The sequence below is a fragment of the Sebastes fasciatus genome, chromosome 8 (genome assembly GCF_043250625.1).
Source record: "Sebastes fasciatus isolate fSebFas1 chromosome 8, fSebFas1.pri, whole genome shotgun sequence".
NCBI classification, from domain to species: domain Eukaryota; kingdom Metazoa; phylum Chordata; class Actinopteri; order Perciformes; family Sebastidae; genus Sebastes; species Sebastes fasciatus.
This window is the reverse complement of record NC_133802.1, coordinates 11732118-11746061: the sequence shown is the minus strand read 5'-3', so window position 1 is coordinate 11746061 and position 13944 is coordinate 11732118. Positions and strand designations below refer to the sequence as shown.

Sequence of the window (13944 nt, the reverse complement as noted above, 5' to 3'; positions counted from 1 at the left end):
GACCTAAACCTGACAGGATAAATATCCTCTGCAACTCTGAGACGTGCAGATATGAGTCACTTCACATGTTAGGAAAGTTGATGAAGTGTTTTTGCTCTTTGTCAACAAACATGTCACTCCGAGAACTTTTGCCCATTTCGGACTGATTTCCTCTTCTGAGACGTTTTGATGAATTCAGGCTCTGATCAGCTGAGTGTTTTTATAAAACAGACTGATCCTGGTTCAGTTTGTGAGGTTAACTCCAGACAGGCATTTCACAATAAGAGACACGTTTAAGAAACAGTCCTCTGAGGGAAGGAAAACACAAACAGTCTTGGTGGGATTTGAACACACAACCTTCAGACTGTTTAGCTCTAGCTTTACTAGCTGAGCTATTGTAGAAGTCACATTAGTTTTCAGCACAACTTCACATTCTACTGAGGTGCATTGGAGAAGGGAAACAAGTCTGAAGAGGTAAAACTCCAGCTACACATATAGTACAGGCTAGAGAACAACTTTATTGTTAGATCAATGCATTTCAGCTTGTGGATGAACCTGAATGAAGGCACACAAGCTGAAACAATAAAGTTGTTCTGTGTACTACAAGTGTTGCTGGAGTTTTACGTCTTCTTCCAGCTGAGCTGTCAGGACTCTGTGGCATGAACTGAGTCTCACACAGAGAAGAATAAGACTTTGTCAGTTTGTCAGTGTGAATCTGTTTCAGTGTGAAGTCTGAAACTTTGTTTCTCTGCAGGTTGATGAAGATGAAGTTTCTGCAGCTTCAATCCGATGGTTCTTTGTGTTTATTGGCGCTGGATGTTGGTCCAGTGGTTAGGGACTCCGACCGGCGACGTAGAGGCCCTGGGTCCGAAGCCCGGCTAAGGTACGTCACTCAAGCGTGTTTGTGATGAATGTGTGTGCGGTTTCCTTTGTGTGCTCAAAACAACAAACACTAAAACTTTCAAACTTTTCAATCATTGTTCGTCGTGTCGCGTCGATTTCAACTTGCGAATTTCTGAATTTCATCGTCGACCAACGAGGAGGAAGCAGAGAACACGTAAATCCAAGGTAGCCCAAGTGGTTGATCTAGTTAGCTTGACAGGCATTTTGTTATGCTTTTGTTATATGTTTTAGTCTGCAGGCTGGTGAACTGACTCTACAGCTGCATGTTACATACTAATATATAAATATATAGTATACTATATATGTATTTATACATTTTCTGTTTGTGTAGTGTGAAGGAGGCTACAGCTGCATTTCATTATGCAGTCCTGTATTGTATAATGACAATGAAGCTGAGCCTTGAACAATATAACACAGATGTAATTATATAAAATATGTCTTTATATTAAATGTTAAATACTGTACATTACTAAACAATTAAATTGTCCTTTTTTCCTACGGTATACACATCATAATGTAATGTGTTCTAACCACATTATTATATCTTGATAAAGTGCTTATAAATGATAAATAGGGGCGTTAAGTAAAGTGTTACAGATTTCTTTCATAAAACAAATCAGACATGATGTTGAACCTCTAACCAATGACCAGTAAAATATCTCATGACTTCTCTTTTGAAAGGGAATTTCCTGTGGTTGTGATTTTCTCTCCGGTGGAGAGACAGACTGTAAGTTTAGGGAAGAAGAAGAAGAAGAAGAACAGGAGCGTAAAACTCTTCCACACATGACAAACTGGCTTGTTTGCAAAGGCTCATATTCTAGTGAGGATCTACTCGTCTCTCTCTGCTCTGTGAAAGGATCCACCGATGAAGGTATAAGACTCGGCTTTTTTCTCCTTTTATGTCTCAAATGTGCTCGCTGATGACAATATTACTGATTGATTACACATGTTGCATGTTTTTCTAGGAGATTGTGACTCCATGTTAAATTCTCTTCATCATGTGTTTTTAATTTATAACGGTTAATCTGCATTTTTTTGTGCACTCCTAGGGAATATCAATCAAACTTGTTTATTCATTTTAAGAATGGCCGTTATCTGTTTTTCAGAGGAACTCTTCAGAGTTTTGCAGCAATACTTAAATACTGATTACGTTGGAGATTTAGGTTCTTTTCATTGTTTTGTAAATAACATAACACAAATACCAGTTTCCATGTTTTGCATCATAGATAGAGTACTTAATTAATCCCAGTGGGAAATGGAAATCATGCCATCAAACCTGTTAAGAGAACACATTTTTAACCCTCAACTGCATCGCTGACCCTCATATTCTCCCATTCATAAATATTTACATTTTTACACATTGTAATATCTGAGGACGTGTTTCTAATGAGTAGAGATACATGTGTTACAGTGCTAGAAAAGGGGTATTTGATAAACATCTTTAAATCAAGAAAAGTAGTTGTAAACAAAAATACAATCATGCATAAAACTTTAAAGAAGAGTTAATATTATGTTTAATAATAATGGATAGGATGACAATGAATAATGGGAAAAGGGTTTGCACTAGGGCTGTCAATTGATTCAAATATTTGATCACACAATTGTCCATAGTTAATCGGGTTAAAGAACCTATTTTTATTCAGATATCTTGAGATCAGAGGTCAAGTGACCCCAGTGAAAATGGCCATGACAGTTTTTCCTCCCCAAAATTTAGCGCAAGTTTGGAGCGTTATTTAGCCTCCTTTGCAACAAGTAGGTATGAAATGGTTGGTACCAATGGATTCCTTAGGTTCTAGTTTCATATGATATCAGTATCTTCACTTAACTAGCGTTAAAACTGAGCCCACTACAACCTAAAAATCGCAAGTTGCGTTAAAGAAGTTAAAATGAATTTGCGTTAACGTGTTATCACGTTAACTTTGACAGCCTTTAGTTTACATGTAGTGATGTATCTACAGAAAATTGAGAATTTTCACCAGACTCTTGACGCTTCCCTTCAGCTTTATGGAGCATTTTAGCATTTTTCAGCTCATTGTTTTGGTTTTACAGACCTTTTATAACTTTACTGTTTCGGTTCACTCTCAACGCTCTCATCAGACTTCACTGACTCATTTACTAAATTAAAGGATCTGTGTACTTCTTCCACCACTGCAGCTTAAACAGCATTTTGCAACGTGGAGTAAGGAATAGGAGAGAAAAACATTTTACCATACAAATGTATTGTATTTCTCAAGTAAAGGCAAATGCAGAGTGAATTCAGTTTGATGCTCCTCTCTGTTGCCACAAGCAAAAGCAGCTGAGGGTCCACAGGTGGGTGATCAATTCTTAGATTAATACATTATCAGAGGACCCCAATTTTCCAAAAGAATAGAGTGTAATATCCATAAAAACAAACTTAATTTATGCAGAAGAGGGTTAAAGGAAATCGCATTGATCAGAAAGATGTTTTTTTTTTTTAATCAATTAACCACCTGTTTTAATACTTTCCATCTAAAATTAGCTGAAATGAGCAAAGAGTAAGTATCAAACTCTTAACCCCTTTGAGATTCTTTCATCGTCAGTCTGATCATGATGTAAACTGGTCTCGTCCTCAGAGTCGTGCAGGGAGGTGGTGCAGCTGCAGCCTCCTCCTCCTCCTCCTCCTCCTCCACCGGCCTCAGATGGGTGCTGCTGGTGTTCAGCTGTTGTTGGCTGCCACCCTGTGGACGATGCCTCACATGGGAGCTGCTGCTGTGCTGTTGAGCTCCACTGAGCTGCTAAAGATGACCAGGTCTGGAGCACAGTCAGACTTCAGGATGCTCACTGGAACTGTCAACAGACATAAACGAGCCATTTCATCCAGAGAGATCAACTCTCTGCTGGATTACCACAACCGAGTCCGCTCCGAGGTCTTCCCCCCTGCAGCTAATATGGAGTTCATGGTGAGCAACCAATCAGACCAGTGGTGGAATGTATCTAAGTACTGTACTTAAGTACAATTTTGAGATACTTGTACTTAACTTGAGTATTTCCATGTTATGCTACTTTATACTTCTACTCCACTACATTTTTGAGGCAAATATCTTACTTCCTACCCCACTACATTTATTTTAAAGCTTTAGTTAATTTAGTTAAATTCAGATTATTAATACCAATCAAATAATTATAATATATTATTATAAATTAACCCAGCAGTATGTAAAGTAAATAAACTCAGCCCCGCCTTTACCAGCTGCAACATTAAAGTGATGAAAACATTAATTAATGCATCACTAATTATAATCCAATAATATATATTAATCTTAAATCGGCCATTGAGTATTTCCACTTCTGGTACTTTAAGTATATTTTGATGCTAATACTTTTGTACTTACTTAAGTACTTAAGTACAATTTTGAGTATTTTGACCCTGTAGTACTTTTACCCAAGTAAAATATCTGAATACTTCTTCCAGGGTCACATGGTAGTTTGGGTTTACAAAATGATAAATACAGTACAGTAGTATAAATACTTTCATAGAGTGTAAAGCCGAGGTAAAAATATGTTTAAAAATAAAAGTAAAAAAATTAAACTCAACATGAGATACTACGTTAATGTTCTCTTTAACAGCTGAGAAAACAAATCCATCCCCTTTATTCTTCATGACTTGTTATAATTCTATGAGAATTGCTTTAGTTGTATTGTGTTATTGTTACATGTACTTTTACCCCAAATCCCAAATAAGTCTAGTTGGATTTGTTTTAGTGGAGTTTTATAACCTCGTTGGGGTCTAACTGACCCAAAATGTAAAACCCCATAATGTAACTATGTAGGATAACATACTGTACATGTTTTTATTTGTGAATTATTTTTTTGGTGACCAAGGGAATATACTGTACTTTTTTGTGCTTATCATATAAAACATGAAATATTTAATTCCCATATTTTGTGACCTTCATCAAATGTGAAAGCCTAGTTTGTGACAATGGGAATGGGCTTCAATAATTTTCTACATAGTGGGTTTTAATAAGTTAAGAGAAGAAAAGGTGTAGCATTGTAAAAGTATTATTATTGTTTTCACACATGCAGCAGTGAATCGGACCCCAAACAACGAGGAAGTACAGCCAATCTCAAGTGAAAAACTGCACACCTGATATTGCAAATCTTAAAATATATTCTGCATCAAAACAAACTTACCTTTATACTAAAGGGTACACAAAACAACATGTTCTGGCTTATTTTGTTGTACAAAAAACGTAAAAGACAGCAGGAAGTAGATGTATGTTTTAGTAGTTTTGTTTAAGGCAAAGAGCAGATTCAATCTTTTGTGGTTTCCTTACATAACAGAGTGAAATGAACAACCCCTGTCTCTCTTAACCTCCCTCTGTCATGGCTCTACAGCTCTGGGATGAGGGACTCGCTAAGTCAGCGGACTCTTGGGCTTCACGATGCGTTTGGGATCACGGTCCAACACAAGCCATGAGATACATGGGCCAAAACCTGTCAGTCACCTCAGGAAGGTATAGTGCATAGGTGAAACTATAAATCTCTGTACAAACAAGCAGCTCTTGATACACTCTGGTTTTAATATACACTGAATACAGGTTATATTAATAAAAGCAACTCACACAGAGCTATTTCGTAGTATAGGTGAATGATTGAATGTGTGTTGGATATGACAGGTACCAGTCCATCACTGATCTGGTCCGGTCCTGGTACGAGGAGAGGCATCATTTCTCCTACCCGAACAGATGCAGTGGATCAGTTTGCTCTCACTACACTCAGGTATAGTCGATTTTCTTTTCTGAACTGAGATACGGGCCGAGATGGATTTGTTCATTTGGTGCATTTAAAGAGAGTTTAGAGAAACTCCATGTTCCCAATTAAATATGGCTAAAGTCATGGTTTTGCTCCTGTAGGATGTTGTAACTATGATAGAGTGTAATGATTAAATACACCCTCTCTCATAGAAATTACATTTATATTAATATGGACAGATGAGTTGAACTGAGCTAAACAAGGAAGACCATCAGTGTTTGTTTCTCCCAAAACATATTAGGAAAAAGGGTGGTACTCGTGAAAAACTTCATTATAATAATCTTGTGATCATTATAGTTAGGAACTGTATGAAAATTATTAGGGAGGGGGGTTAAAAAAGGGAGAGGGATATTTCCTCTTGCTGAGGGGAAGGGATAATTGTCTGAAATCTTTGTGAGAGCTGCAGGGTTTTTCAACTTTTTCTCATCCCAGATGTATATTTTCACAAGTATATTTCATTAAATTCTTGTGCGATTTTTTGTTAAAATAGATAGATAAAAAGACATCAAATTGTTAAATCAAAGAGATGTTTTTTGTGTAAGCCACGGGTCATCAAGGTGTGTTTGGCGACATGGAGAGGATGACAATCATTTATCTGTATCAGGGTTTTATTTTAATCATCAAAAACTAGTTAGTAGGACAAATATGTTTTGAGGAACAGAATAGAATCGGGTTTGTGAGGTTTAAGCATATCAGGACTATCGCGTCATCAGATCAGATATATTTTTATTGTTTGAAATAAAATATTACGTTGCTCAAATCCATTGGCAACCAAAGAGCTGTCGACTGAGCCCAGTTTACTCATTCGTTGGCTGTACAACTGTTTGTGTAGCGGCTCTTTATTCAAAAATAGAGAAGCTAAAATAATTCACAATTTTCAATTTTTAGCATAAATATTGAATTTTAGATATTTTTTATTTACTTTACCTTGGTATTTTGGTGCATAACAAAAAACAAGTACTGCAGAAGTCAATAAATGTGTTTTGTGTTTCCTCTCAGATGGTGTGGGCGAGCACCAATAGGGTGGGATGTGCTGTCAGGAAGTGCTCTAACATGTATGTGTTTGGGAGCACATGGAGGGAAGTAACGCTGCTGGTCTGCAACTACTCTATAAAGTAAGAAGAGCTGAAATGAACAGTTTGACTTCTTGGGAAATACACTTTCACACACTTTTACACTTTTTACAATTGACTTTCTTGCCGAGAATTAGAAGACTGAAAGACGGGGGGGAGAGAGCTAGCCTGCTTCTGTTCAAAGGTAACAAAGCTAACCAGCAGCTGGCTGTAGATTCATATTAAGCGTAGAGATATGAAAGTGGTAGCGCTCTTTTCATCTAACTCTTGCCAATAAGAATAAGTGTATTTCCCAAAAAGAGTATTTTACAATAGTGGTGTAAATTTCTTAATAAATTGACCGTTAATCTATCTCCCGCTAAAGGCTCACTGTCCCCCCCTATAAAAGACAAAAAGGGGTCTATGTGGGTCTCTTAGGGTTAATAGGTATTGGTCCAGAACTTGTAAAAAATAAAAGCATAACAATGCCTTACAGCTAATATTATGTTCATTTGTGTTTCAGGGGAAACTGGGTGGGCGAGGTTCCCTATAAGAGCGGGAAGCCTTGTTCTGTCTGTCCGTCCAGCTACGGCGGCTCCTGCTGGAGAAACCAGTGCTCACCAAACAGAAAACCCAAAAGACTTACAAGATATTAACACAACACAGTGTTTGAAACATGTTTTAATGGAAGAAAAAAAAGGCATAAGCAAAGTCAAGTTTTAACCAACACAAAGGCTGCATAACAAAATAGAAAATGATGCAGCTGTCCAGTTACCACTATGTTCAAAGTAAATCTTTATTAATGAATGTTTCACACACAGGCGAGTTGATGTAGTGGTATGAATGTTTATATTTTCATTGCTGTTGATCACTAACAAAATAATATTGAAAACAAAGGAAGTCTTTTTCTACATTAGGTAAAGTACTTTTTATACTTCTTGAAGACATCTATGGAGAGCTTTTGCTCTTGTTATTGATGAATTTGTGTGACTTTTGAGAGGCATTGACCAAAAATTAAGCACTTTTTGTTGTACAGATTATATTTACTATAACCTTGGATGTGTCATTGATTCTCTTTCTAACCTGATTGAATAGATTTCTTTGTTCAGTGTCAAAAACTGTCAAGTCATTCCTGCAGTGAATATGTTTAATTCACAGTTGTCTGTTTGCCTGACTGAACATTAATTAAGTTATAAATAACTGATGACGCTGCATATCCCTGTAAATAATCTGCCGTTCACTACTTTCTGTTTATTCACTGCTGCTGCAGGAAATTTTCTGTCCCGCATTTCACCTCATTACATCTCTCCATTTACCCCTCAGAGACGTTCTGTGCCATAAAACAGGCGACTAATGCAGCTTTTATGGTCTGAAATATGAGGGAATCAGCTGTGCCTCCCAGCCTATTCATAAACACACACACACACACACAAACACACACACACACACACACACACACATTTAGACACACTCGGCCACTAACAGCAAATGTGTAAAATATTTGATATGGAAACCATTTTCGCCCAGCAAACAAAGTTCCCCACAAACAAAAGTGTAAAATGCATTCAAGCTCAGCACTTCACTGACTGCAATAACCGTTTATTATTTGTTCAGCCATGGCGATTGGCTGGAAGTGGCTGCTGACTCTTGTGCAGTTCTGGTTATTAGGCTTTAATTACATCTTTTGTTTTTAACACTGTGGAGGCATTGACTGGTGATGACAACTTGAAGACTACCAATAATTTTGTACAGACACTTACTTATAGAAATAGTTCAACATTTTTGGAAATACGCTTACCGCTATTGGCTTTCTTGCTGAGAGTTAGATGAGATGATCGATACCATTCATGTCTATGCTGTAAATATGAAGCTACAGCCAGGAGACTGTTAGCTTTGCTAAACATAAAGACAAGGTAAAAAAAAATTCTTACCAGGATATCTGAAGCTCACTAATTAGTGTATTTTGTTTAAAGGTCCATTGTGTAGGATTTAGCGGCATCTAGCGGTGAGGTTGCAGATTGCAACTGTGACGGCCCCTGCCTCACTACTGAGATGCCAGTGTGGATTTGGCCATTCATTCTTTCCCTGTGTCCTTGAAGGTATCACGGGAGAGGATGCCTGATGCAGAGCACCTGATGCTGGCGCGTCCTGATTATAAAAGCCCCAATCAAGTGCTGCTCTGCCCTCTTTTCCTTCACCTGGACTCATACCTGTCAGAACCTGCCGGGCTGCCTTTGTTTGACTTTTCTTTAGTTTCCACTCACAACACATCACACATCCACATCTACATTACTGATGTTACTGACTGACACACTCCACATTTGTAGTTATTTCTGTATATTCTTAATTTATTTGTAATAAATATCTTTAATTTACAATCAATCACTGCGTCCTTTCCCGTATTTGTCATGGCCTAGGAGCCGGTCTATGACAAATTGGGGGCTCGTCCAGCTTTTTTCCCGTTTGTGCCGCGACTTTTTGATAAGATCTGGTAATGAGTGTTTTTGTGCTTTTGGGCACTTTGGTAATTAGTTGCGCTCTTTGTGACTTGTTTGGACCATTTGGGTCAGTTAAAACGGTAAAAACTGTCTGCAGCAGAAGTTTGATCTTCGCCTGTTCGGGTGTTTCAGAGAATTTGGCGTGCGTAAAGTTTGTTTGGAGCGCCCGCGGCGCGCGGCTTGTTCCTTTGTTACCTAGTACCTTGTGTGCGCGAATGTTGGTTTGAGGGAAAGGACAACGTATTTGGGATGCTTTGCAGGGTAAATTTAATGACTTTTATAGGACTTTGGATTTGTAGTTGTTTCTTACCTGGATTTTGTGGAGAGAGGAGTTTGTTTCGCCGTCTTTGTTTGCGCTTAGATCAGCTGGCCCAGATGACACTTGCGTGTTGCTCTGTGCGTAATTGTTGCAAAGTGGTGCAGAGTTTTCCCTTGTAGGCTGTAGCGACGTTCCCTTTGGGTTCGTTGAGCTGATTTATTTGTAGTGCTGTGGCAAAAGTGGTTGAAGCTTTCATGCTTCACGGGAGCATATCCGTGGTTTCAGGGGGTTGCTAGCTTGCTAGTCGCTCTGCTGGGCCAGCGGTCTTCAGTGCATAAATACCCACCGCAAGTAGCTGCATGAAGACTAGGGATGAGCTTAGTTAGCTGGGTTTTTCTTTAGATAGCGGGGAAACTCTAAACCGTGTTGAGGAGTATTCCTCTTTGAGCGCAAGAGTAGACATTGTGGTGTCTGCCTGGTGCGGTTGTGTGCGTAACGGTGGATTTGCTCAGTTGTCAGTTGGCTTTTTGACTTTGTAAATGTCTGTGATTGAGGCGTTCATTGCTGCTCCGTCTCTGGAGTCCCTGGATACCTGCACAAAAGAGCAGTTGCTCTTGATTGCCGACCATTATTCAGTGGTTGTTGTAGGAGACAAGCGTATGAAAGAAAATATTAAAGAGCCTATAAAATCAAAATTAATCGAAATAGGAATTATGTCCGGAGATGAAGAGAAGTCTTCTCCAATTCCTTCTGCTATGTCCTTTCAGACTCAAGGACTAACTTTTGAGCAACAGAAGGAGATTTTGATGTTGCAGTTTGAACATGACAAAATGAAACATGAATTGCAAATTGAAGTAGAGCGAATCCGTCAGCAATCAGAGACGGAAAGATTAAATATGGAGGGATATCGTTTGTCTATGATCAAAGATGGCGTGTTGTCTGGTGAGAATGAGGGCGGACAGGTGCCCAGGTCTTCTGTGAATCGTTTTGATGTGAATAACTTGCGCTTGTTACCGAGGTTTAATGAGAAAGATCCAGACACCTTTTTCTTGCTGTTCGAGCGTGTAGCTAAGGCTAGAAATTGGCCTGAGGCTGACTGTGCACTTATGCTTCAGTGTGTCCTCTCAGGGAAAGCGCAGGAGGCTTATTCATCATTGAGCCTTAAGGATAGCTCTAGCTATGATAAAATAAAATCTGCTGTTCTTAAGGTGTATGAGCTTGTGCCAGAGGCTTATCGCCAGCGTTTTAGATCATGGGAGAGAAAAAATGGCCAAACATACGTGGAGTTGGCAAGAGACCTGTCAACTCACTTTAAGCGGTGGTTAAGCGCCCTTGACGTCACCTCTTTTGAGGATCTGTGTGACTTAATGATTTTGGAGCAGTTTAAAAATTGTCTTCCGGATCGTATTGCGACATACATCACAGAACGGAGAAACACTACTGCGGCTGAGGCTGCTGTGTCAGCTGATGAGTATGTGTTGCTCCATAAGAGCAGTTTCAAAGAACGCTCTGTGGCACGTGATGGTTTTGGTTGGAGAGGAATCGGTTCTGATGCTGTTTCATATGAGATGCGTTCAAGGAGAGTGGGTTTTTCGAAACCTGACTTTAAAGCAGGTGGTAACTTGAACAGCAGTGATGGCTGTAACTATTGTCGTGAGAAAGGACATTGGAAGGCAGATTGTCCTTTGCTAAAAGTTAAAGCTAAGGGAATGAGAGCTTATGTTAAACCTGCTGCATTTGCTGCTCCTGTTAAAAACTGCTGTGCTGCTGAGTTGCTAACTTCTCACTCTTGTGAAGTGGATGTTTTGGCAGCCTATGTTCCCTTCATACGAGATGGGTTCGTGTCACTGGTAGACAGTGATGTGAAAGTCCCAATAAAGATTTTGAGGGATACAGGTGCCTATGATTCATACATTGTTGACTCTGTTTTGCCTCTGTCTGAGGAGTCTGATACTGGTGACAGTGTTCTCAGTCGTGGGATGGGATTGAAAATTCTCCCTGTTCCTTTGCACAGGATGGTTCTCAGCTGTGAGCTGGTTAATGGCGAGGTAGCTGTTGGTGTGCGTCCAGCGTTGCCTATTGATGGTGTCCATTTTATTTTGGGCAACGGCTTGGCTGGTAGCCGAGTTTGGACCGATTCTCATCCCGCACCTGTGGTTACATCTTGTCCAACTGAGTCTGTGTCTGACGAGAGCTCCAGGGTGTTACCAGAAGTCTTTTCATCCTGTGTGATTACACGTGCTATGAGCAAAGTAGACCCTGACATGTCATCTGACATCAACAGTGATGATGTACTTTTGGAGGTCCCATCTCTGTCTGAGCTTCCGGTGTCGCTGTCACACTGTGAGGTGTTAAAGGAGCAACGTAGCGATTCTTCTTTGAAAGACATATTTGAATGTGTTTTGCCTGGCTCTGAGATAAATAGTGCTACAAATGGATACTTCTTATGTAATGAGTTGTTGTTCAGAAAATGGGTTCCTGTTGATGAGGATGGTGTGAAAAATTATGTTTTCCAGATGGTGGTGCCAACTAAGTTTCGTTCCCTTGTTTTGAAAGTGGCACATGACGAGTGTGGACATTTTGGTGTCCGGAAAACATACTTGAACATCTTGAAACATTACTTTTGGCCACGGGTCAAAAGGGATGTGGCCGCATACATTAAAACCTGCCATGTGTGCCAGTTAACTGGAAAACCTAATCAGAGGATCAAGCCTGCACCACTGCAGCCTATCCCAGCTTTGAGTGAACCCTTTACACATCTCATTGTGGACTGTGTGGGTCCGTTGCCGTGTTCCAAGTCCGGTTGTAAATATCTGCTCACGGTAATGTGTCAGACCACCAGGTATCCAGCTGCCTATCCTTTGAGGTCGATTACGACCAAGGCTGTGGTTAAGGCCTTTTGGTATCCCTAAGGTGATCCAGAGTGACCAAGGGTCAAATTTTTCGTCTCATTTATTTGGGCAAGTGTTGAAGATGTTGCGCATTAAACAGAACCAATCATCGGCCTATCATGCGCAAAGCCAGGGGGCCTTGGAAAGGTTCCACCAGACTCTTAAGTCTCTTCTACGTGCATATTGTACGGAGCTAGATAGAGACTGGGAGGAGGGGCTTCCATGGCTGATGTTGGCTGCAAGGGAGGCTGTACAGGAAAGTACAGGCTTCAGCCCTAATGAGTTGGTCTTTGGACATTCTGTGCGTGGGCCCTTGTCAGTGTTGAAAGATGGCTGTGTTGACACTGAGCCGCCAAGGAGCCTAGTTGACTATGTCAATGGATTTAGACATCGTTTGTTTGTTGCTGGTAGTATGGCACAGGAAAAGTTGTGCGTGTCTCAAGGTAAGATGAAGAAGCTGTATGACCGTCGTACAGAGCGACATGAGTTCAATCCAGGAGACCAGGTTTTGTCACTTATGCCTATTATTGGTTCACCATTTCAGGCTAAGTACACAGGTCCATACACCGTCACAGAGAAAAGGTCTGACTTGAATTATATCATAGCAACACCAGAGCGGAAGAAAACCAAACGTCTTTGCCATGTGAATCTCCTGAAACCATACTATAGGCGTGAAATTGACACAGACCTAGATCAGGAGGTGAAAGATGGTGTGCATCCAGCTCTTACTGTGACTTCGGAGGGTTCGGTGCATGAGGGAGATGGAGTGCCAGAACCTGACGATAGTCTGCTGTATGGAAGGTTGAAAAACTCAGAATCACTTTGTAATTTGGACAAGTTGCTGGCTCATTTGTCGGAGTCGAAACGTGAGCAGTTGTCAGAGTTGGTACGAAAGTATCCATGTTTGTTTGGCGACATTCCTTCACAAACTGACTGGGCGGAGCATGATATCGATGTTGGAGATGCAAAGGTCGTATATTATTTCTGTTATTTGTTTTTGTTTGCCTTTTGTTTGTTAGTTAGTCCTTTTGAGTAGTGGTATATGTTCTTGTAGGATGGGTTTAAAGTATGCCGGTGTTCCCTTGGGACACCGACTTTAAGGGGGGTGGTGTGACGGCCCCTGCCTCACTACTGAGATGCCAGTGTGGATTTGGCCATTCATTCTTTCCCTGTGTCCTTGAAGGTATCACGGGAGAGGATGCCTGATGCAGAGCACCTGATGCTGGCGCGTCCTGATTATAAAAGCCCCAATCAAGTGCTGCTCTGCCCTCTTTTCCTTCACCTGGACTCATACCTGTCAGAACCTGCCGGGCTGCCTTTGTTTGACTTTTCTTTAGTTTCCACTCACAACACATCACACATCCACATCTACATTACTGATGTTACTGACTGACACACTCCACATTTGTAGTTATTTCTGTATATTCTTAATTTATTTGTAATAAATATCTTTAATTTACAATCAATCACTGCGTCCTTTCCCGTATTTGTCATGGCCTAGGAGCCGGTCTATGACACAACCAACTGAAACTTCCTCCGTGTGCCAAGCGTGTAGGAGAAATAAGGTGTCCGACGCAAAAACTGGA

General features: G+C 40.2%; 1 protein-coding gene across 2 annotated transcripts; it reads left to right on the top strand.

Annotated features, from left to right (window-relative positions):
• Nucleotides 1-308: 308 nt before the first annotated feature.
• Nucleotides 309-7387, top strand: r3hdml (R3H domain containing-like). 2 transcript variants are annotated; one of them, XM_074643346.1, is made up of 8 exons: nucleotides 309-453; nucleotides 734-1036; nucleotides 1564-1753; nucleotides 3477-3803; nucleotides 5242-5360; nucleotides 5523-5625; nucleotides 6658-6773; nucleotides 7234-7387. In XM_074643346.1, the coding sequence occupies exons 3-8, from the start codon at nucleotides 1748-1750 to the stop codon at nucleotides 7364-7366; spliced, it is 804 nt and encodes a 267-aa protein (XP_074499447.1). In that variant the 5' UTR covers nucleotides 309-453; nucleotides 734-1036; nucleotides 1564-1747; the 3' UTR covers nucleotides 7367-7387. The 2 variants fall into 2 exon arrangements, with proteins under 2 accessions (XP_074499447.1, XP_074499446.1); XM_074643345.1 differs by having other exon boundaries at nucleotides 318-421; nucleotides 734-1753.
• Nucleotides 7388-13944: the final 6557 nt, after the last annotated feature.